This window comes from Callorhinus ursinus, unplaced genomic scaffold, assembly GCF_003265705.2.
Source record: "Callorhinus ursinus isolate GAN/ISIS: 27379988/994484 unplaced genomic scaffold, GSC_fseal_2.0 scaffold74, whole genome shotgun sequence".
In the NCBI taxonomy this organism is placed as follows: Eukaryota; Metazoa; Chordata; class Mammalia; order Carnivora; family Otariidae; genus Callorhinus; species Callorhinus ursinus.
Genome location: NW_027397136.1, coordinates 4,619,171 through 4,643,115, shown reverse-complemented (window position 1 = coordinate 4,643,115; position 23,945 = coordinate 4,619,171). Strand labels below are relative to the sequence as shown.

The 23,945-nt window shown below is 45.7% G+C and overlaps 1 protein-coding gene across 3 annotated transcripts in view; it reads right to left on the bottom strand.

Moving 5' to 3' along the window:
- PRMT8 (protein arginine methyltransferase 8) overlaps positions 1–23,945 on the bottom strand; it is a 91,435-nt gene that overhangs the window by 21,247 nt on the left and 46,243 nt on the right. For 2 of the 3 annotated variants that reach the window (XM_025851853.2, XM_073886920.1), the window contains exons 3-6: positions 18,276–18,431; positions 15,904–15,967; positions 2,703–2,845; positions 2,011–2,098 (exon numbers count right to left, since the gene is read on the bottom strand). In XM_025851853.2, the coding sequence (XP_025707638.2) occupies positions 2,011–2,098; positions 2,703–2,845; positions 15,904–15,967; positions 18,276–18,431 (451 nt within the window). The remainder of the gene's footprint in view (positions 1–2,010; positions 2,099–2,702; positions 2,846–15,903; positions 15,968–18,275; positions 18,432–23,945) is intronic. The other variant, XM_073886921.1, reaches the window with a different exon arrangement.

Here is a 23,945-nt window from a genome sequence, read left to right as displayed (position 1 = left end):
CTATGAAAATTGCAGTGGGCAGCATAAGATTAAGTCACACCATCTCCAGTCCTGGACCAGCACCTGAGGAACAACAACTGCCCTCTTGCACCTTCCAGGGTCCATGCAGTCCGGTCCAGCTCCAGCTGGCTCACTACAATGTGCATCTGCCACAGGTTCCCAAACACAATCCAGGGAAAGGAGAAAGGTAAGGAATGTTGGCTTTTAAACCACGAGGAAGTCCCTTAAAGAGCTGTGCCCAGGGTCAGGGCTCAGTAAATACTTATGCATAAGAATGAGGAATGCACCTGAAGATTCTCCTCAAAACACGATTTGGTATAGTTACACCGCAAGAACTCCAAAAGCAGCATTATAATGCAGCTCCAGGGCAAAATATGTCCTATTTATACATGCATTTGATCATTGTTCACTGTTGAGTTGTTTCTGCAATCTACCGTGAGAGCACATCTGTCCTAGATTCTGAGCCACTGGAGGCCAACAAGCTCGGCAGTCAGGCTCGCTTACCAGAGTTGCAAACAGAAAGGGGCTTAGGGATGTGTTCAGTGCCTAGGTCCAGTCTGGTGCCATGTACCTCCAAGAACTGTCACATCCTTTCCTATACATCATCTCACTTAGTCCTCATGGCTAGTGTGTGGGATTGGTGATATTATCTGTGAGGCCAAAGGGGTTGGGTAAATTGCTCCCAGTCATCCAGGTAAAATTTGAACCCAGGGCTGGAAGACTTTGAAACGTGATCGTCCAACGTAGGCTATTCTCCCTCTCATTGCTCATCAAATGTTAGAAATGTCACCAGATTGGCTGGAGGCAGAGGGCACAGAGCTTCGAATAACTGTCCGGCTTCTGTCTTCTCCTGAACCTGACTCTGAACTTTGTGCTTTGATGTTTTATTTCCAGAAGGGTGTGAACACACACACAAATGTACACCTTCTGTAGCGCAGTCCAGCTGGGGTGTCATTAATGGCACTAGAAAAATTAGATGGCAATCGTGTGAATCCATGGAGCAACAATTTGTCAAACTACCGAGTCTCAGCCTCTCAGGGTGCTGATCCTCTGCTCAGTCTGTGAACCCCTCCATAGTAATCTTGCCAAGGAGGGTTTGACCACTGCAGGGGCGGGAACCCCAAGTCTGCTGAATCTATCACACTGCGTAGAGTTCCTGTGTCATGCTTTGGATTGGATTGTGTATGTGCTTGCCCGTGTGAGGGGCTCTTTGCTGAGGAGACATGGCTGTTTCTAAGTGATGGGAATACATTTGAAATAAGCTTGAGGACTAGCTTGTGTCAGTGAGAAATGCTATCTTCTAAATTAAAAAGAACAAAGCATCCTTTTCGGACCAGATAAAACACTGGAGAGGGCTTTTGTTTGTTTGTTTGTTTTTCCCTAAAAGAACAAATTTTCAGCTGATAAAGCAGTAATGAATGTAGGTTTGGATATGAGTCCCTGACACACGCATGTACACACCTGCACATATATGACGGGCAAAGTCTCCCTCTCTCCCCACCCTCACTGCCATCCATTCCCCCAAAAGAACCACAAAGAAGAATATATATTTTACTTAATGTGAAGAAGAGTCACTATCATTTTGATAAATTCAAGTAGCATGAAGGCAGGATTCAGAATGGTCGAGCTGGCTAGCGATCTGCCATTTTTGACCCCTGTAGTGGACTTTTGGGATAACCGAAACTCCACAGGCTCCCAGTCCCGCTGGCCTGATGTTCTCTACAAAAATCAGCTTCTGTTGCTTCAGCTCATTTTTCATTCACATTGCTTTCATCCTCTCACCCCAGGATATGTCTCTTAAATCAACTGCTTTGCTTATTTTCTCTCTGTAGACCTCCTACCCTTGGGACCAAGGGAAAATGCCTAGAGAGAAGAATCCAGAATAAGTCACAGGTAAACTCCTCCGTAGGCATATCAGCTGTATTCATGAGGCTGGTTGCTTATCTCAGAGTCACTGTAGTACCTCCCACCCCAACTGTGAGAAAGACAAAAACTTAAAAGGCGACTTACAGTGGATTTTGAAGTCCTTGTACTGTCTGTCTTCAATTGCTACCACGTACAAAGCTGCCCGGTCTGGAAACATAAGCCCTCCAGGTTTCTGTTGATGAATTGTGGGGAAATGGGTCTCGTAATCTATTCACCTGACGAAGACATCACATTTTGAACTGCACATAGAGTCACCAGACAGGCACCCCCTTGCCAGCATTTCTCATTCAGCAGACTGTCACCTTGGCCAGGGTTAGGGTTAGGATGGCAATGCCCAATTTTTATTTGGGAGTGGGGAGAACTTGAGGGAACTAAGTGGAGACGGTAGAACAAATGAACCGGGGCAAAGGTAAGTTCGGTGGGGAGCAGCCTGGACAAGCCAGAGTCAGAAGCATGCTCAGCTCTCTGGCAGCCAAACAAGTCCTAAGTACCTGTTGACCAGAAGAGATTTTTGTCTTGACAACAGAGAATGGGTGTTGATTACAACCAAAGAGGCCAAGGTTAGCCCTACAGAACAATGAGGCAGACATGTTGGACCTGGGTACCATCATTCTGTCCCCTGAAGCATATCTGGTTTAAGGAGAGGGGTCTGGAGGAGGTGACCTTCTAGCCCAAGCCCTCTCTGGAGTCCTCATATTCTTCCTAGACTGTCGACCAGGGGTAGAGCAGCAGAACAGCCAGCAGACCAACAAGGGGACAGCATGCAGGACACTTACCAGCCACTTGTCCCTGGCAAAGATCACCGTGTTGAGCATTGACTCATAGAACAGACAGTAGCCCATCCACTCGCTGATGATGATGTCTACCTTCTCCACAGGCAGCTCCACCTCTTCTACTTTACCCTTAAATATGGTGATGACTGGAAAATAGGAACCCCACGGCCACACTTTGCAGGGACCCTAGCCTGGAACCATGAGCACCCCACATCAGGGCCAGACCTACAGGTTTTAGCCCTGTTCTGATTCTGCTTTTAGGATGTGACATACCTCATCCTTCACCAAGCTAGTTATACAAAGAGAACTGTGAACGACTTGCATGTTTTCTCCCTAAAATGTACAGGGCAATGACTATGTCCTGGCCCCTGTGCCGAGCCTGTGATACACACCGTATCATGTGATCTTCCCAGCAACTCCATGAAGTAAGCACGTTATTATTATTCTCATTTAGAAGTGAGGCTTAGAGGGGTTGAATGGTGGGTGTGGAAGTAGAGACCAGGTCTAATATGTTGTGACTCTAACACTCTGATCACAGTCCCCATCCCATTTTAGGTCACCATGATGGTTCAGATCCAAAGGGCAAAGATGTTCACATCCAGGGCTCATCCCCCAGTGGGTTCGTGAGGAAGGCAACTTGGTGTCTTGACAAGAGTGTGGGCTCTATAATCAGGGGTTTAAGTTCTGATCTTCTCATTATTAACTATATGATTTTGCACAAGTTACTTGACTTAACTGAACTCCAATTCCCCAGAAAACAAGGAAAGTAATATCTACTTAGTGGGCAGTTGAACTGATACAATGAAATAACAAATGTTAAGTGCCAGGCTTATAGCCGGGGCTCAAGAGAAGGTAGACATCTTCTGACATTTCCCCCCTTGCTGATGGAAAGGTGAGGGGGATAAGTGACCTTAGTGACCTCTGCTCATGAGTCACTTCCTAGACCTTCCTATCCCTCCGTGGCAGGAGAAACTTCTTAGTTGAGTTCTTGATCATTTGACATAGTCATACACATAATTTTGGAGTCTCTTTTTTGCATTGATTGCTCTAAAGATCATAGCAAACACTATCTTAGATGCTGCTATGAAATTGACAGGGTGATGTATTGGTTGGCTGATTCCATCTGAACATTTCCTCTGAAAGGATACACATATTCATGCTCTGAAATTCTCTTTCTGCACCATCTTCTGAAAAATCACACCATGCCTGAGCTTTGCTGGGAAAATTGAACAAGAGCTTGTATTCAGCAGTGAAAAAAAAAAAAAAACCGAAACAAAAAAAACAAAACCTGTACACAAAGACAACACATCTGTCCTGAATCTGAGGTTCATGAAAATGAATTTGGATTAGAGGCTCCTGGATGACAAAGGGCACACAGGTCACTGGTTTTGTTTCATGTCCTCACATTGGATAATGCAGGTGATGAAGTGCCCATTAGCAGCCTCTAATGATGATTTGCTCTCCAATACCTGGTGTTTAATCAAGTCTTAACCAGATAAGGCCTCCTCTGTGATCAGTCAGACACTTTGCAGATGCATATTGGTCCTGATCGCTCTAGAGTGAGGCCCAGGCTTGTGTGGCCTTCCTGGCTACTACTCATGAGCCCTGCCCCTAAGTGGTAAGAACAGGAAGGCCTAGTCATCTCCAAAAGGTTTGGAAGGGGTGGGAGGAGTAGGTGTCAAATCTCTGCTTCTCTGGGGAGCTCCACAGCTCAAGAGGAGGAACGCAAACAAGAGCAGAGCTGAGGATGAACCAAGAGAATTCACAAGGGAACAAAGTAAGGGATTTTTGAAAATGCAGAGAGTGCCTAACTTATTTCTCATTCTGAAAAAGAGTTGATAGATACAGGCCTGACCCACCTGACTCATTATTTGAGTGCAAAGCTTGGTTTGTCTTACTTTTGCAAATCTTTGTTGTTGAAGAGTAACTGACATATCATATTATATTCATTTCATGTGCACAACACAGTGATTTGACATTGTATACGTACACTGTGAACTGATCACCACAATAAGTCTAGTTACCATCCGTCACCAGACAAAGTTGATACAAATTATTGACTATATTCCTCATGCGGCACATTACATCCCTGTGACTTATTTATTTTAGAACTGGAAGTTTGTACCTCTTAATCCCCTTCACCCATTCCCCACCACCCCCTACCCCACCTCTGGCTGCCAGCCATCTGTCCTCTGTGTCAATGAGTCTGGGTTTGGTTTGGTTTGGTTTTGTAGACTCCACTTCTTAGTGAAACCATGCAATATTTATCTTTCTCTGTCTGACTTCTTTCACTTATTGTGATGCCCTCAAGGGGGCCTCCCTTTATTCTGTCTTTGCACATTTCTTGAAGGCTCTTCCCAAATGTTTGCATGTGTCTATGGGGCTATAGGTCTGCTCCATCTCCTACATTAGATCATGCCCTCCATGTGGCTCGGGAAGAAGGCTTCTCCTGCCCGTGGTGCCCCATGGCTTCCACTCTGGGTGCCTAGTACATGGCTCACTGGGGATGGTTCCATGAATAGGACTCCAATAGGACTACAAGAAGCAGAGATGGACAAGAATTTATAGTCTAGTCTGACAGATGGGTATGTACAGAACATTCCTGGGGTATCCCCAGCGTGAATGAATGCTGTCCCTGTTCTCGGCAGTAGCACTCTATCCATTCATTGCTATATCCTGATCACTATGGGTACAACAGATGATAGGTAGGTAGACAGATAGATGAGAGGCAGACAGAGAGAGAGAGATACACACGGTGGGTCATGGAAAGGCAGAAGGAATCAATTAACCCTATTTTAAAAAATCAACAGTCTGTGCCTCTGTTTACTTAACAACACCCTTCTGCATCCAAACATTTTTTGGAGCAGATGTAGCCCCTGCTTGGCTTGGTGAGTAGATGGGCCCTCTGTGAAAGGAAAAAGGCAGCCGCCCCCTCAGTCCAGTGGTGGACTGGATTTCAGACCCCCTTCATCCCCTTGCTCAGGTGTTTCTATACAGTGCTCGATTTCCACAACCTTCTGCCGGTGCCCTAGGGGCAGACAACTTCTGTTCTTCTTCCAGCTGACAACAAACCTTAATCAAACATTTCCTCCCCTTTGGGGGCTCAATTTCTTTATTGTGGGGGGAAAAAGAAGGGGGATTGAACCTAAAAATCCCTAAGATGCTTTGCAGTGCCAAAATGCTATGATTCTTCAGATATATATTGAGCATGTAAAAGGCATTCTACAAAGTTTACTGGTAGAAGTAGCTGACACCAATAAAGAAACAGTGCCCGCAATTTCCAGTTTGACTCTAATTTGCACCAATTCCTTGAGGCTAATTTAAAAAAAAAAAAAAAAGAGGCTATGTTGTTTCTATGGACCCAAATATAATTGCCCAGCTGAATCATCAAGGATATTCTTCCTGTTTTCTACAGTCCACACCAGCAACCATTTAAACTCCCAGATTCAATTTCCCAGTCTGCAAAATGCTACCTCTTGTGGTGGGCTTTATGGCAACTAATGGGGCAGGGAGGGCTATTGGCCAGTGCAATGCAGTGGGCTGGCTCCAAGGACTGTGTGGGCATCTGAACCTTCTCCACGTCAAGCTTTTTCAAGGGGCATCTTAGCCACTGATCCTCAGGTTCTGAGCAGCTATGGGCTGCAGAACCCCACTCCCAATCTGGACCCCACATCACTAACCCTGTGTCAGCTCAAGGTTGCACTGAAGTCCCTCTTTGGAGCTATGTTTTTACTCCATAGAGATGATGGAAAGTTTGTCTCAACAACAGAACCATGGCTCATAAATTTTGGAATGATTAATCATAACTAAGTGCACAACAGGGAGCAATGCACTCTGAACTCTAAATTGGGAGATTCTTCTCCTGTAATTTCAAGTTTGCAAATTAGACATCCAGATTTTTTTTTCTTTTTTTGGATTTGTTTTCTTTTTATCTTGAGTGTTTATTACAGAAAGCTAGCCAAACTGACTCACAGTTATTCGTTTGACTTAAAAAAAAAAAAAACAAATCGGGCCAGCCTGATATCATCTGGCCCTCCAGCATGTCCATCAGAGTTAACTGACCCCACAGGTCTGAAGTTAGAGGTCTCCCGAGTTTAGACTCTTCTGTTCCGCAGAGTAGATCCCAGAGGAGTGGGCATGGGGTCATGAGTGCAAGGCGGGGGCACATTCTGAGGCAGTAGAGCCTCTCTGACGCCACCCACCCTGCAGCATGGCCACTAGCCGCCCCCAAGCTACCTTGCCATGCTGTTCACATGCCTATTTTGGCGACACCCACGCTGGCTGCCACACACTTTCCAAGGGCCTGACTCGCCTCCAGGCTACGATCTCCTCTTCTTAATTGCCTATTCTAGCATCCTACCTCCAGGACCTCGCAGAGCACTTGACTCCTCACAAACATCAGGAATCATTGCTGAATGAATGAATGGATGAATGAATAAGCAATTTTGAAAAAAGGGTATTTGGGTTCAAAGACAAAAGATCCTCAAACCAGTCCTAATTAGGATAGTAAAAAATTACTAGCAGCTTTGCAGAGTGATTTCACTTATATCATCTCTGTAACCCTCACAGGAACCTGTGCGGTTGGTTTTTATTATTCCATCTGCCTAATGAGAAAACTGGAGTTTAGAAAAGTCAAAAGGTAGGGCCAAAAGCGAGGCCTGTTGTATAACATGGTACAAGTCACCAGCCTCCCTGAGGTTTCCTTCCTTCATCTGCTGTGGATATAATATCTGACTTAACTACCTCGTGGATTGTTGTGGATACGAAGCAACTGCTTAGCGTGATGGAGGAAAAGAAATCAGAGAAGGCCAAGGACTAACCCATCATCCTCCTGAAGGCTGTCAGATTGGTTAGTAGGGTGAGGAGAGGTAGAGCCATCATGAGCCTATCAGGATGAGGGAGGAAGAACCCATCCACCTCCCTGGTATCAGCTCTGTCTCAGGTGCCCAGGGTCTAGATACATGGATAAATCTCTCTTACAAGGTCAGACCTAGCCCCATTCTGGAGCCAGTAGTGGTGAGACAAAGAGGACCACAACAACTTTACCTCCAATATCTGGTGGGCCTTGGAATATGCCCTACAGCCAACAGACTCCATAACTGGAGTGGCAGAGATGAGCCATGGGTGCTTCATAGCCGCAATATAGTAGAAACTTCAGTAGGGTACCCCCTTTCTTCCCCAGCCCCCCTTTGCCCGAGAACATAGGGCTTGAACTTCTGTCTTGTCTCTAGTACATCATCTGCCTGGCTTCATGTCTTAGCCTGCTCTGGTTCCCTTGTGGACCGAGGACCTTGTCTGCTTAACTAAAGCTCTGAAGTCCTGCTAGTTTTGGCCAGAGAACTTCCTTGGCCGGAGACCCTGCACAGCTGGACTAACACTCAGGCAATCAAAACCATACCGGGACTCACCCCCACCCCAAGCTATCGCCCACCACTTAGGACCCCTGGCACGGCACAGCCCGGGCAGATACCTCACACATTGGCCACAGGCAGAGGATTGTGTGGGCTTGGCCAAGTGGGGGCAGGGATGAAGAAGGCGGTGGAACGGGACAGGGTGGTTGAATCAGTGCTAACATAGAAGACAGCAAAGCCTCCCCGAGGCCCCAGGACTCAGAAAATCATCCCAGGTGTCAGTCGCTCACTACCTAGAGCTTACGTGGGACAGGCACAAAGTGTCTCTCATCTCGGGGAGCTGGCATGGATGGTCCCTCTGCGTGACACACTTCTGTCCACTCAGCAGCTGGCCTCTTGGTCCGTCAGGTCTGTGCCTCAGTGGCCTCCCTCCAGAAGCTTCCTCACTGCCAGTACTGTGCTGGTCAGTGTCTAACAACCGGCTCCAGGAGTGGGGCCAAGGTGCTTGCTGGTGTCTGTGGTGCAAATATCTCCACCATGGCTGATTTCTGCTCACCCCGGGACGTCACCCGTGCGCAGTTGGGAAGAAAAGTACAAGGCAGTGTGAGCCATGTGAGCCGGCTCCAGCATGCCATTACGACCCCCCAGTCGGAAGTGGGCACCCCACTTTGCTCAACGACCCCATCGTGTTTTGTTCTAAGACCTGTCACGATTTGTAATTCTACCATGATGTCTGTTCACTTGTGTTCATGTCGATTCTCTCCATGAGATGGTGAGCTTCACCAGAGCAAGAGCCTACCTGTTGGGTCTGCGATTGGCACCCAGCACCTGGCACCGGGGTGTGGAGTATGGCACCACAATGCCTGAAGGAATAAGTGTGTGAAAACCAGCCCTAAGATTATTAATATGTTGCTTCACGAGCAGTTAGGAACGGAAGTAGGAATTGCCAGGAGTCACTAGTACAGGTTCATTAAAAACAATTATATCTGATTAATCTTATTTCTTCTTTTGACAGGGCTATTAGTCAAGTTAATAAATGAAATAATAATAACAATAGCTAACATTTATTGGCCGCTTACTGCCCACGAGATACCGTTGTGTTTTACACAGCAGTGTGCTAGTAGATACTGACCAACTGGGGTTCCAGGGGAAGTAGCCCTGATTTGTAGCATTTGCTGATTTCTGTGGTATAGATATTCCCACAGTGGCCAATTTCAAGCCACCAAAGTGACTTCATCCATATAACAAATGTACTGAAAATTTCACAGTCTGCCCTCAGGAGCCTGTAGGAGCCTGTTCCGGCACACCGTGGTTTTGCCTAGTAACATGGAATTATCACAGTGACCCTATGAGGTATGCTCCGCTATTGTTCCTATTTCACAGATGGGGAAACTGAGGCACAGAAAATGAGGTATCCAAGATCACAAGCTAATCGGGCAGAACTGAGTGTGAACCAGGAAGCCTGGGTCCAGAGTCAGTGCTCTTCACCCGCCCCCCTCCCCGTGCCCGTGGTGAGCCATGTGGGCACATCCTTGCCTCCATGGCATCCTCATGGATATGCCATATTATTGTATGGATTCACCACTGGCTACTTGGCTGTGTTCAAAGGCGCTGATCAAGAGCTGAACGCAGACCAGGCTACAGGCACTTCCACGCTCACCCCAGGGCTCCCATCAGAGATGCAGGAACGCCAAGCACAGAATGGTGACACTGGGAGAGCCATGCCCTCGGGATGCCTAGCAATTGTAAGGAAGGACCAAATCTACCAGCATGAAGTCTACTATGAATAAAAAGGGCGACTCTCCGTTTGGATTCAAGACATAGGTTAGGAACTACAGCTTGGCAGTAACTCTGATAGACGACAGATGCGGGTGTGGACAGACAACAGACTGTAGCTGATTCCATCAGCACCAGATGACATGCGGTTTCCTAATGGACACTGGAGCCACGGGGCCAGCAGCACAGCATCTGGGTCCCTCCAGATGCCGGTTGGATTTATTTCTTAGCATGACTCTGAGGGTGAGAGGGTGACTCAAACCAAAGCCAAGGGTAAAGGACTGTCAGGGGATGTGGGAGAAGGGCTGTCACCTGAGGAGGAGGCTTCCACGCCACGTGGCCCCAGAGGAAAGAAAGGGAGCATGGGCAAGGTTGCAGGGAGGCGGACACCCCCAAGGAGCCAAAGCTTCTCCCAAGTGGCTGGTGGCGGGGTCCCTGTCAGGGCCACCTCCAGGACTGCGTGGCTCCAGGGCACGGGAGAAAGCCTGCTACAGCAGATAATTCAAGCATCGTCTATGGAAGCCACTCAGTGTGGGGCTAAGAAAGCAAAGTGCCTGAAAGGACCCACACTTAATGCTTTTTGAGCACCTACTACACAGGAAGCCTGGCACCGGGCACTCAGTGAACACTCTCTCGCCTCCCCCAGGACCCCCGCAGGCTGTGCAGGGGCCTAGCTCCTCTCTGGGCAGGAGGTGAAGTGACAGGACAGAGCCACCCCTCCTGGGACATTGCAGAGCTTGCTGTCCACTGCCACTCTGACGGGGTACTTTACGCTCAGGCCTCTCCGTCCACGACTCTCCTGCTTTAGGACGTGCGCAGGTAGAAAAAGAGAGAGGAAAGGAGGGGTACGCTTTCTCCCTTTAGTATTCTGAGAAGTACATGGGTTCTAATTCTTTTGTTCCTAAGACTATAAACATTTCGTCAATCCCTGAGCACCTGTGTCAACTTTCACAAACAAATCTACCTTTTGAGGCAACCCGGCAGTAGCACCCTGGCTTCCTCAGCAGGGAAACAGAGGAAATAATAGTGCTTAAGTCAAAGAGCAGCCTCTGGGCATGTGAGTAGGCCATGCGTGTGGTAGAAGCCATGTGAAGCTGTGTGACTGCTGCAGGTGGCTTCGTGGAGGTGTGTGTCTCCATGGGGATAAACCCTTCCCCAGGAACCGCGTGGAGGTGGACGGGGAGAGGGCTTGATTGATTCTGGGTAGCAGGTATTTTATGTCCTGTGTTGTTATTTATGTCTCTACACCTACACTCCTGAGCCCCACACAATTGGCTGTTGCAACATTTCAAAAGCATTTCCATGGAAGCATTCATACAGTCAAGCTGTCCTCTCTCCAGTGAACACGCCGAGGCTGAGTGAGCGGGTGCCACAGTCAGGGCCCTGGGCGGCCACCCCGGCTCTAACCGCCTATTACTGTTCTCGGGGAAAGAAGAAGTGGGAACAACATTACCTTGGAAGGCCCCTGGCCCTGGAGTTCCCTCCTTCTCGGTACACTGGATGTGAGGGGGAGGTCCAAGGGTGCGAGAGGGTCCCTGCACAGGAAGCAAGCCTGGCTCAGCAGACTGGAGTCGAGCAGGGAGAAGAGAGTGCCCATGCAGGTGTCAGAGCCCAGCACGGGGTGACAGACACATCTGCATGGGGCACGAGGTGGTGACAGTGGGAGATGGGGCACATACGGTGGGATTGATTCAATAAGTAAACATGTTAAGAATAGTGGGAGCCAGATTTTTCACCGTCAGAGAAAGGAATCTCCAACGTGGGAAAGGAGGAAGTTAGAGCACCTGGTGGGGCTGGTTAGAGCTGGGGCATCACGTGAACTCACACTTGACAGTATGTATAGATAGATTCAGAAACACACATTATGTAAATGCCTGTGTACACACACACACACACACACACACACACAAACACACACACACACACACACACTTCTCTAGTTCTTTCCGCTGAAGCAGCCCTGGGGACATCAACACCCTAAAATCAATGAGGACACTTAGCCCCAGATCCTAGTTTCTAAATGCCATTGTCCACTAAAGACTTCAAGACTCCTTGGAGAAATGACTGATTCTAAAACAAAGCCATGTAAAGTACAAGGTGAACCTGGAACATTTGTGCCAGAAAATAAGAAAGCTCACAAAAAAAAAAAAAAAATGAAGAAGGAATGACAAAAGGATGCAGAAGCCAGCTTGAAGGGGGTCCCGTGACCAAATTAGGAATAATTTGTGTTTCAAAATGAGTATTGATAATAACAGACATAATCTATCAAATAAAATAAGGAATTAATGATAAAAATGAAGTATTTACATGGTTTCAAACTGCCTCCCCCAGAAAGTCCTACTCATTACAAAAGGAGAAGGAGCAACTTGACCGTGGAGAAGCCTGGTAGACATCACCTTAAGCAGGGATCAAGGTCAATGCTGTCAGTGACAGGACAAATCCAAACTGCATGTCCCCAAGAGTGTGCAGGGAGAAGGACACAGCATCTCAGCTGAACCCATTAGTGCAGAGGCATCCTACATCCCCGGACGGAGGGACATCCTACAGAACTCTGGCCTGTGATCCTCAAGCATCAAGATGACAAGAATCAAGGAAAGTCTGGCTGCTCCAGCCTGAAGGCAACCAGAGGTATGTCAACTAAATGCAACACGTGGTTTGAAGCAGAATCCTTTTGCTGTAAAGGGTGTTATTTTCGACAGGTGGCCGACAGTAGGATCTGAACGCTCAATAACAATAATGTAAGAACGCTAGTCTCCTGATTTTGATGGGTGCAGTGTGGCTATGCAGAGAAATGTCCGAGTTTGTAGGACATGCACATTCGTGCCTTCAGGGATGATGGGGCATCATGTCAACAGCCTGCTTTCAAAGCATTCAGGGTAAAAGAGGAACTTCCACCTTTTCTATAAAGTGGAATGTTCTGAGGGTTAAAGGAAAGAAGGGAAAAAGAAAAGGGGGAATAAAACAATTTACAGGAGTCTGAAGCAGAGGAGCGGGGGGAGGGGGCCCTCGAGGTGTGACCAAAGGGCATGGTGAGGAGTTGTGGGCTTTCTTTTTCCTGGTAAGTCTCCAGAGCCAGACTGCTCTTCTCCTGAGGTCAGGCACTCCTCAGCTAATGTTCTCCCCTCTCCCGCTCAGGCCTACCGCACACACTGCTACCAATGGCTACGAGCAGCCGACCTCGGCAAGCCAGGGGGGCTACGGTTCTAGATCCCGACAGCAGCAAGAGACAGATGACAAGTAAGACTGGGCAGAACCTCCCTCCAACGGCAGGCGTCCTTGCGCAAGAGAACCTCTGCAGAGGCAGGGATGGTCCAAATGTCCTCTGAAGGCCCCTTAGGGCCCAGGAATGGGACTGAGAGGACGTCAGATCAGACATCTATTTGCACACACCCTCCTCTCCTAAGAGGTTTTGATTTTCATTTTCAGGATTGGCAGCCACTGCTGGGGCTACCACATCAAAGTAAACACACTTCAGGAGAGAGGAGGAGAGCAAGAGCCAAGACCGAAAGTTCTGCCCTAGCTCTCCTAACCTCAGCTTCCACATTTGTTAAATGGGGGAAAACCTCCTGTGCTGTGGCACAGAGCTGGAGAAACGGATATCCGATGAAAACATGGGGATGGCAGGCCTTTCACCCTTGCAGAGAAAGAACTGGCCAGTCTTCTTTTCCATCACAGTAGGCAAGTAGAGCGCTCACCTCTCTTTCCCTTCTGCCCACATCAGGTACTATTCCGAGGAGTGTAGGAAACAGCCGGCTCCCCTGAGCGAACCAAGAGAGGCTGGACACCAGGGCCAGAGTCAGGGGTATCTGAGCAACACTTCCCCTACTCAGGCTGGAAAGAGGCCTCTGGACGCCTCTTGTGGCCCACCCAATACCCCTAATCTTTTGTGCTATGGTTCACCCACCATTGCCCCCTTCCCTTCCTCACTTCCTGCCTTCCCCAGCTTAGATTCCATGATCCATTATTGCAGTCAACTCCCGTGCTCTGCCATCAAATGCTGCACCCAGGCGGTCCTCCTCACACCCAAGCTGGTGAGCGTGGTAGGGGCAAATTCACACGCGGACCAAGCTTACTGCTTGTCTGTGTTGACTCATCTCCAGCAGGCACTGACCACTCCCCAACAATCCCCACTAGTCCTACTACTATATTTGCCTTTCTCCCTCCTAAAAGACCATTCCATCCCTTCTCATGTCTCTTCTCATCCCCTTCTTCTCTGCCAATGACTGTCTTATTCTTCGAAAAGGAAATGGAGGCAATAAACCAGGGGCTTTCCACTGCCAGCCCACCTCTGTCTGGACTCACACCCTCCACTTTCCCTCTGATTCCCTACTCCAAGAAAAAGGCCAACCCCTGAACCTGTGCTCTGAACTCAAGGGCCTCGCTCCTGTATCTTTATCCTGGACAATTGAATCAAACACACATGTTTCCATATCTCTAGTCTTAAAAAACAACTCCCTCCCTTGGCCCCACATTCCCCTGTAGCTGCAGTTCCATTTTTCTGTGCCCCAGCACAGCAAGAAAGACTTACTTATAGCCCTACCTTTACCTACTCTAATTGGACTTCAATACCGCCCCCGCCACATTGAGTCTGCTCTTGTTTAGAACACCAGTACCTTCCATGTGGCCAAACTCAATGGTCACTTCTCTGTTCTTACCTTACTTGATCTCTTAGCATTCCGAATCTACATTTGTCCCTATCTCCTTCCCTTGACTTCATGGTACATCTCTCTCCTGAAGGTCCACCAGCTTCATTGCGGGTATCTTCTCTGCCTCTTGCTGGCCCCTTCTCCTCTGCTTGCCCTCCAGATATTAAAATGCTCTAGAGCCCTATCTTTGGCCCATTTCTTTTCTTCCAGCTCTACTTTATCCCTAAGTGACATCATGCTCTAGCTTCAAATAAAATCCATATGCCGAAGACTCCCAACTCTATATGGCTCTCCCTGGAACTCTAGACTCATATAACCCGTCTCACTCAACATGTCTATTGGATGTCCATCTCAAACCTGACATGGGCTGAAGAGAACTTTGACTCCTTTCTCCCTCCCATCACCCCTAGGAATTCTCTACCTTCAGTCTTCCACCATCCCCCCCGCCCATTACTCAAGGCAACAAAATAGTCCTTGCTCCTGTCTTTTTATCATTCCAATATGCATTCCATCAGCAGGTCCCCTCTCATTGTGGTCCAAAGTGCTCAAATCACCTCCACTGCCACCATCCTTGCCACCAGCCATGCCACGGTATATCCCCTGAGCACGGAAATAGCCTCCTAATGAGTCTCTGCTTACACTCTTGATGCCTACAACCCATTCTGATCCATACTCCATAGGAACTACTTCTCCAAAATGCCTCCATCATCCTTAGAAAAAAAATTCAACTTGGTTTTCCTAGTTTACAAAACCTACATGATCTGGCCCAGCTCAGCACAGGACTTGGGGGCTAAATCACATCAGGTTGACTGATAAAAGATGCAAGGAGTTCTTTGGATCTGGGACGCTTGTGGGTGTGAATGTGTTCAAAATAGGTTCCAGGACAAAGGGCCTGGGAACTGTTGCAATGCATGGGAAAGGAGTGAGGGGAGGAAAGGTAGGGAAGACACCTCTCTTTATAATCAGACTCCAGCCTGGAGAAGGTCCCACTCCCAAGGGCAGCCTAATTGCCAAGACAGCTTCATCAGCAACAGGGCCGGTGGGCAGTAGAGGACCTCATTTCTCCAAAGGCAGAGCCTGGGGTCTGCTAGGATGCCCCTGGTTAGCTTACAGGGAGAGGTGGGGCTGGGGGCTGTGCAGAGGAAAGAAGAGGAGGAAGAGCAATAGAATGCCTACAGCCGGGGCCAAGCAGAGGGAATGGTGGCTAAGCCATGGAAGCTTAGCTGGGAATAACGTGCCCTTGGCTGACATGGCTGGAATGAGGAACCTCAGAACCTCCTAGGCACGTCCTGCAAATAGGGCCTCAGCCAGGCTCCACCATCCCAAGGCCAAGTGCTCTGTACTCTTCCCTCTTACGTCAGTCTATACCACCCAAACAAGAAAGTGCAAGCCCCCTCACTCCCTCCCTCCGTGGGAAAATACGTGTCTTACTGTTGTCCAAGTGGTTGGCCTTAATGATCTTCTCTGAGTAGTCAGAAATACTGGAACATTCAATCTAGAAAGGGCACAGAACAGAGGGGTGAGGCATAAAAAAGATCACAGCACGTCTGGCACCAGTTTAGCCAATGGAGAAGCCGAGCCTGGAGGGGTACGGTGACCTGCCCACAGCCATACAGTTATTTTCTAGTAGACTGAAGACTACAGTGCAGCCCTCTGGATCGGCAGGCCTGCGGCTCTTGCATTGAATCTGTCTGCCTTTGCCGGAGGCTGATTCCCAGCTACTGCTTCACAATGGAGGGCCCGGTACTCAAGCTGGGAGATTCAGAAGGAAGTGGCAGGCCTCCTCCTTGCCAGAGGAGAGTGACCTGGAGCCAGGCAGCCTGGATTCACATCTAGCCTCAGCCACTCTCCAACTGCCCCTCAGTTTCCTCCTAAGTGAGGAAACAGTCCCTGTTTTACTTGGTCATTGTGAGGATTAAATAAGCCAAAGCATGTGACCCACTCAGAGCATGGCGGCCCCCAAGCCCCAGCCCCTGGGCGGGCAGCCTTACAGCTCTCTTTCCTCTTCTCCTGTCTTTGCCCCTCTGCTTTCCTTTCCCCCTTCTCTCTTCTCTCTCTCTCCCTCTTTCTCCCTCTGCTTCTCTCTCTCTCTCTCTCTCTCTCTCTGGAGAAGAGCCGTGGGTAGAAAGGGGAGCGTGGAACAGGAGAACCTGTGAAATGAGCCATCAGGAAAGAGGCCCAGCTAAATGTGGGAGCTGTTTAGAAAATAGCGGTGACAGCAAAAGCCCAGGAGGCAGACAGATTGGGACAGTTGGGATAGTCGCCACAGCTGGAAGGCGCCGAGGGGACGCTTCCTGACAGCTCCTTAGCTGGGGCCGCTGACCACTTAGAAGCCAGTGAGGGACAGCCCAGCCCGCTCAGTGCTCAGGCCTCGGCTACCCATGCCCCAGCCAGACAGGGCCTGAGATGAGGCCTCTGAGACAGTGCTGGAAGGGCGAGCAGGGGGATGGCCAGACAAACCAAGTCCCACCCTGAGGTTCTGTTGACCTCAGGGGAAGTGGAGTCTGTCCCTTGCTGGAAAGCCTCCCTTTGGGTGAGGAGGGCCCAGTGAAGGAGAGCTGGAAGGTGGGGAGGGGCAGGACTCGACCTGGGGCATCCGGATTGGCCCGTCTCCTCCACTGAGTGCATCTCAGCTTTTCCAGTCAAGTCTGTGGTGGAGATGCCGCAAGGATGGCCCAGGTTTCTAGAAGACCTCTACAGCCAACACCCAGGCACTTCCCAAGTGAGGCAGGAGAAGGAACGTTGTCGCTGCTGGGGACTCACTGACAGGCCTCTGAGGCCGAGTCAGTGCGGCCAAGGGGATGTGGAGGGCTCTGGGGTTCTCCGCACAGGCTACAGGACCACGCAGCTAAATGCACAGAGAACAAAGCCCCACTGAAAGTTGTTCAGCTCCCATGGGCCTCTGCAAGCAGCTGTCTTGTGCGCACACTGGGAGCTTAATTGTAGTGTGTCTTAAATTTTGCTCAAGACCAGTTCCCATATTCTAGCTTTGGGCCCTCTGCATTTTTCAAACACCAGCCAGCCACTCAAATTTTTCCTTTTCACAGTTTCTTCCCAGCTCCAGAGCCTGCAGCCTCCCTGTCATCAAGCAGTGCCCAGCTCTGCAGTGTAGCCAGAGGAAGGCTGGGAGCCTTCCCAAAGTGTCAGCCTCCATTCCTATCTGGAGGGGCTGCAGCAGCCAGAGCAGCAGAATTTAAACTCACCAACTTGCCCTTTAACCAACAAAAGAAGGAGATTGTCTTGTTATTATCCCCTAGGGCCTCATCCCAACTATATTAGTATTAGACACTGAGCGTTGGTCATATGCCAGGCCCTGTTCTAAGCATTTTACATATGTATTAAACTCATTTATTCTTCACAATCACCCCATGGGTGAGGTATTGTTCCTAGGGCCATTTATAGATGGAGAAACTGAGGTACAGAAGTGAATTATCCAGTCACACAGAGCAAAGATTCAAGCCAAAGCCCACACGTATAACCACACAGCACTGCTTCTAAAGCTGATGGTAGGACTAAGTGCTCTAAGGCAATGATGACACCAGAATGATTTCCAGAAAGTCAAAAATCCCCCATAAATGTCAGCATTTGTCAGGGCAAGGAGCCAGGAGCAATGCCCGAGTGACATGGAGCCATGCGAGTTTGCCCCACTTCCTGAGAGTCACACTTGATTTTCTCTACTTCTCCTCAAGGGTGTGGCCCCAGCAAGGAATGGACCAAGATTTGTACTTGCAGGAGGGGCAGGAGAAGGTAGGAGGCAGCTGGTTCTACAGGAGCCAACAGGAGGGAGGGAGTGGCATGCTCACCCCAAACACTTTCTTGGCCCCCGCTTTGGCAGCAAACATGGAAAGGATCCCGGTACCACTCCCAACATCCAGCACCACTTTATCCTTGAACACATGCTTATTGTGGTACATGGAGTTCCGGTAGGTGAGTGTCCGCACCTCATCCTTCAGCATTTCCTGTGGAAGGAAAGGCAAGGCAATGTCAATGTATTCAAGCCACCTAGGAGTACACCAAGGTCATGGACCCAGGACTGTCTTGTCAAATTTTTCAAGAATATAGCCACTTTGGAAAACAGTGTGGAGGTGCCTCAAAAAAATTAAATATAGAGTTACCCTATGATCCAGCAATTGCACTCCTGGGTATTTACCCCAAAGACACAGATGTAGTGAAAAGAAGGGCCATATGCACCCCAATGTTCACAGCAGCAATGTCCGCAATAGCCAGACTGTGGAAAGAGCCAAGATGCCCTTCAACAGATGAATGGATAAAGAAGATGTGGTCCATATATACAATGGAATATTACTCAGCCATCAGAAAGGATGAACACCCGACTTTTACATCAACATGGATGGGACTGGAGGAGATTATGCTAAGTGAAGTAAGTCAAGCAGAGAAAGTCAATTATCATATGGTTTCACTTATTTGTATAACATAAGGAATAGCATGGAGGACATTAGGAGAAGGAAGGGGAAAATGAAGGGGGGGAATCGGAGGGAGAGATGAACCATGAGAGACTGTGGACTCTGAGAAACAAACTGAGGGTTTTAGAGGGGAGGGGGCTGGGGGGATGAGTTAGCCTGGTGACGGGTATTAAGGAGGGCACGTACTGCATGGAGCACTGGGTGTTATACGAAAACAATGAATCAGGGAACACTACTTCAAAAACTAATGATGTATTGTATGGTGACTAACATAACATAGTAAAATAAAATTTAAAAAAAAGAATCTCAATGATGGGGGTGCCTGGCTGGCTCAGTCACTGGAGCCTGCGACTCTTGATCTCGGGGTTGTGAGTTTGAGCCCCATGTAAGGTGTAGAGATTGCTTAAAAATAAAATCTTAAAAAAAAACCTCAATGATGTCATTAGGCCAAGCCGCAGGAGAGTATTGCAGGGCAGCTGGACTAGGGGCTACCTATACACTTACAAACAACTCCAGCCTTAAAACTCTACCCAAGAAAGATAATTTTGTACTATAAAAGGAGAAACTCATGTCCAGCCCTGGGAAAACCTCCATCTACCAAAGAAAAAAGGAAAGATCAGTGCAATGCAACCAGAGGGATTTAACTTAAACCTAAAGCAGAATCTTCTGCCACCATGAAAGAATTATCTTCAAACAGGTTATTAGAGGAGACTTTGTGGTTTGTGTGTGTGTGTGTGTGTGTGTGCATACCTTTTTCATTTGTTTTTTTTTTAAAGAATAGAAAACATATTTCTTTGCTCACCATTATTTAAGTGCTTTGTGGCCTAAAAGAAAGCAGATTACCCCTTACAACTGTCTCCAATCTAAGGAGAACATGATTAATCTGTGTATGGCGGTGAGGCAGAGACCTTCGTCCATTCAAGCTATCAGGAAACACTTTTTTTTTTTTTGAGAAAGGGGGGTGTGCAAGCAGGGGGGGGGGGCAGAGGGAGAGGGAGAGAGAGAACCTTAAGCAGGCTCCACACCTGACATGGGGCTCAATCTCACTACCCTGAGGTCATGACCTGAGCCAAAATCAAGAATTGGACATTTAACTGACTGAGCCATTCAGGAACCCCAAACACTTCTGACTAATTCATCACCAATAGTATTGGGGTTATAGTATAATTTTAGTATAATGTTTAGTATAACTTGCATACAATAAAAAGCACAAATTTTAAATGCATGTGTTAGGTATAAGAGGTTTTTTTTTAATTTAAATTCAATTAGCCAACATATAGTACATCACGTGCCCTCCTAGGGGTAAGAGTTTTAACAAATGTATACCTGTGTAACCATCACTATAACCGAGATATAGAACATCTCCACCCGCCTAGAAAGTCCTTCATGTCCCTTGGGCAGTCAATCCCCACCACCACCCAAATGATTAATCATCTAACGTCTATCACTAAAGTTTCCTTCTGTCTTCATATAAATTGAATCATATGGTATGTACACTTTTGTGTCTGGCTTCCTTTGTTCAACATAAGGTTTTTGAGATTCATCTACTTTATTGCATATATCCAAGGTTTGTTCCTTTTTTCTTGTTCTTGTTGTATTGACTAGTATTCCATTGTATGGACGTTTATCCATTCACTTGTCGGTGCGTATTTGGATTGGTACAAATAAGGCAGGTACAAACATTCTTGTATAAGTATATTTGAGGATATGTTCTCATTTTCCTTGGGTAAATACCTAGAAATGGGTTTGCTGGTAGGTGTTTAATAGCATAAGAAATTGCCAGTTTTCCAAAATAGTTGCTCTAGTTCATGATCCCACCAGTAATGCATGAGATCTCAAGCTGCTTCACATGCCAGCAACTTAGTATTACCACTTTTTAAAATTTTATTCATTCTTATAGATATGAGCTGGTATCTCATGGCAGTTTTAATTGCATTTCCCTGATATCTATTGATGTAGATAAATTTTTCATGTGCTTATTAGCTATTCATATAAATCTTCTATGATGTGTCTGTTTGAGTCTTTTGTCCACTTTTTTCTTGACCTATCTGTCTTTTCTTTATTCAATTGTAGGAATTTATATATTCTGGAAACAAATACTCTGTCAGACATATGTACTGTGAATATCTTCTTCCAATCTGAGATTTGCCTTTTCATTTTCTTGATGTTGTTTTTTGAAAAGCAGTTTTTAGTTTTGATAAAGGCCAAGTTTGTAAGTGTTTGTTTCTTTTAATGATTGGAATTTTTTGTGTCCTGCCTAATTTTTGTCTACCCCAAGGTCACAAAGATAATCATCTATGTTTTTGTCCAGAAGTTTTATAGTTATGGCTTTTACTTTAGGTCTATGATTCATGTCAAATTAATTTTTTTCATATGCTGTAAATTAGGGATATGAGTTCATTTTTTTTATACAAAACAGGTGATGTAAGCACAGTTTATAGAATAGATTCATTTCCTCCATTGAATTACCTTGCCATCCTTGGCAAAGATCAATTAACTATATATTTGTAGCTTCTCTGACCTGTTCCATTAATATACCAATTCAACACTAACTTGATTACTGTAGCTTTATATTAACTTTGAAATAAAGTAATGTGAGTCCTACTTCTTTTTTTACAAGTTTTATTTTAGATCCTATGTATTTCCATATACATTTTAGAGTCTGCTTATTAATTCACACAGAACAGCCCCCTGGAGTTGATTGGAATTGCATTGAATCTATAAATCAATTTGGAGAGAATTGATATCTTACAAATATTGAGTCTTATAATCCAAGAACACTGACACAGCTTTCCATCTATTTAGGTCTCCTTTAATTTCTCTCTGCAATGTTTTATAGATTTTAGAAGACTTGCGTTTCTTTCATTAAATTTATTCTCAACTATTTTACTTTATGGTATTGTATATGATATTTTTAAATGTTATTTTCCAATTGTTTTATGTCAGTGTATATATTGAACATATTGTGTTTTGCAGGCTTGCTCACTTCCCATATTAATTGTAGTATGATATTTTGTAGATTCCTGTTTTTCTATGTAAAAAATCTTGTCACTTGTGAATTAAGACAATTTTACTTCTTTTTTCCTATCTGTATGCCTTATAGTTTTTGTTCTTTCCTTTTGTTTTACTGCACTGGTAAGGACTACCATGCAATAAAACATTAAATAAAATAGGAGAAGACGGGCATTCTTTCTTTGTTCCAATAATATAAATGTCACCATTGAGCATAATGTTAGCTGTGGGCTTTCTATAAATGTCTTTTATCAGATGAAGACGTTCTTTTCTATTTATAATTTGCTGAGAGCTTTTATTATTATTAGCACTGAATTCTGTCACATGCTTTTTCTACACTTATTGAAGTGGTATGTGACTTTTCTCCTTTATTCTGATAATATGTTGAACTCCAGAGATTGGTTTCAAAAGCTGAAACAACATTTTGTCATGATATATTATCCTTTTTAAATATTGCTGGGTTTTATTTACTAATATTTTGTTGCAGATATTTCTATCTATATTTATGAGATGTTAATCTGTAATTTTCTTTTACCTTTCTCTGGTAATAAGTTATGCTGACTGAGCTCATCACACAAGTTAGAAAGTGTTCTCTCATATACTTTCTGAAAAAGTTTGTGTGAGATTGGTATTTTTCTTCTTTAAATAGTTGACATATAATTCACCAGTAAAACTATCTGGGCCTGGAGTCCTTTTTGTGGGAAGATTCAATTTTTCAATAGATAGAGGGCTGTTTTAGTTTTCCATGCATTCTTACATCAGTTCTGACAAAGTGTTTTTCCAGGGATTTATCCATTTCAGCTAAAAGATCAAATTTATGGGCATAACATTGTCATAATATTCTCAAATTACCTCTCAAATGTTTATATGATCTGTACTGATGTCCTTGTCTTCATTTATGATACTATAATTTTTATTTCATCTGACTTTTTCTTGATCAGTCTAACTAGGTGTTATCAATTTAATTAGTCTTTTCAAAAACTAACTTTTAGCTTAGTTGATTTTCTATATTGCTTTATGTCTACTTCATTGATTTGTGCTCTCATCTTTATTATTTGCTTTTTCAAACTTACTTGGGTTTTCTTTTCTGCTTCATAAAGTAGAACTTTTGATCATTGATTTTGTACCTTGTTTTTTGTCTAATATAAGCATTTAAAGTTCTAAATTTACGGGGTATCTGGGTGGCTCAGTTGGTTAAGCATCCAACTCTTGATGTCAGCTCAGGTCATGGTTTCAGGATCATGAGATTGAGCCCTGTGTGGAGCCTACTTAAGATTCTCTCTCTCCTTCTCCCTCTGCCCCTCCCCACTCTAAATAAATAAATAAATAAATAAATAAATAAATAAATAAATAAAGTTATAAATTTCCCTCTAGGTTTTGCTCTAATTACAACCCACAAATTTCCATGTGTCTGTTTCTTAGTTCAGAAACAGCTGTAACAAAATACTATAGACAGGGTGGCTTAGAAAACAAACGTTTCTCACAGTTCTGGAGACTAGAAATCCAAGATCAAGGTACCAGCAGATCCATTATCTGGTGAGGACCTGCTTCATGGTTTGCAGATGGTCATCTTTTCCTTGTATCCTCACGTGGTGGAGAGTAGAGTGAAAAAGCAAGCCCTCATGTCCCTTTTTATTTTTTCAAGATTCCAGAATATATTATAAATTTATTTTGCTGAGAGAAAGATAGATTATCTAATAAATTATGCTGTAGTACCTAACAACCTGTATAAAAATATGGCTGGACCATAACCTCACAGGATATAGAACATTACTTAAAGATTAAATACTTAAAAAAATAAAGATTAAATAAACACTTAAGTATGGAAAAAAAAACAAAAAATAACTTCAGCAGAATTTTTAGGAGACTGTATTAGTTTTCTATTCCTGCTGTTACAAATTACCAAGAACTTAGTGATTTAAAACAACACAGATTTGTTATCACACAATCTGGAAGTCAGAAGTCTCATCCAGGTCTCATTGGCCCAAAATCAGGTGTCAGCAGGGCTGTGTTCCTTCTGGAAGATCTAGGACAAAA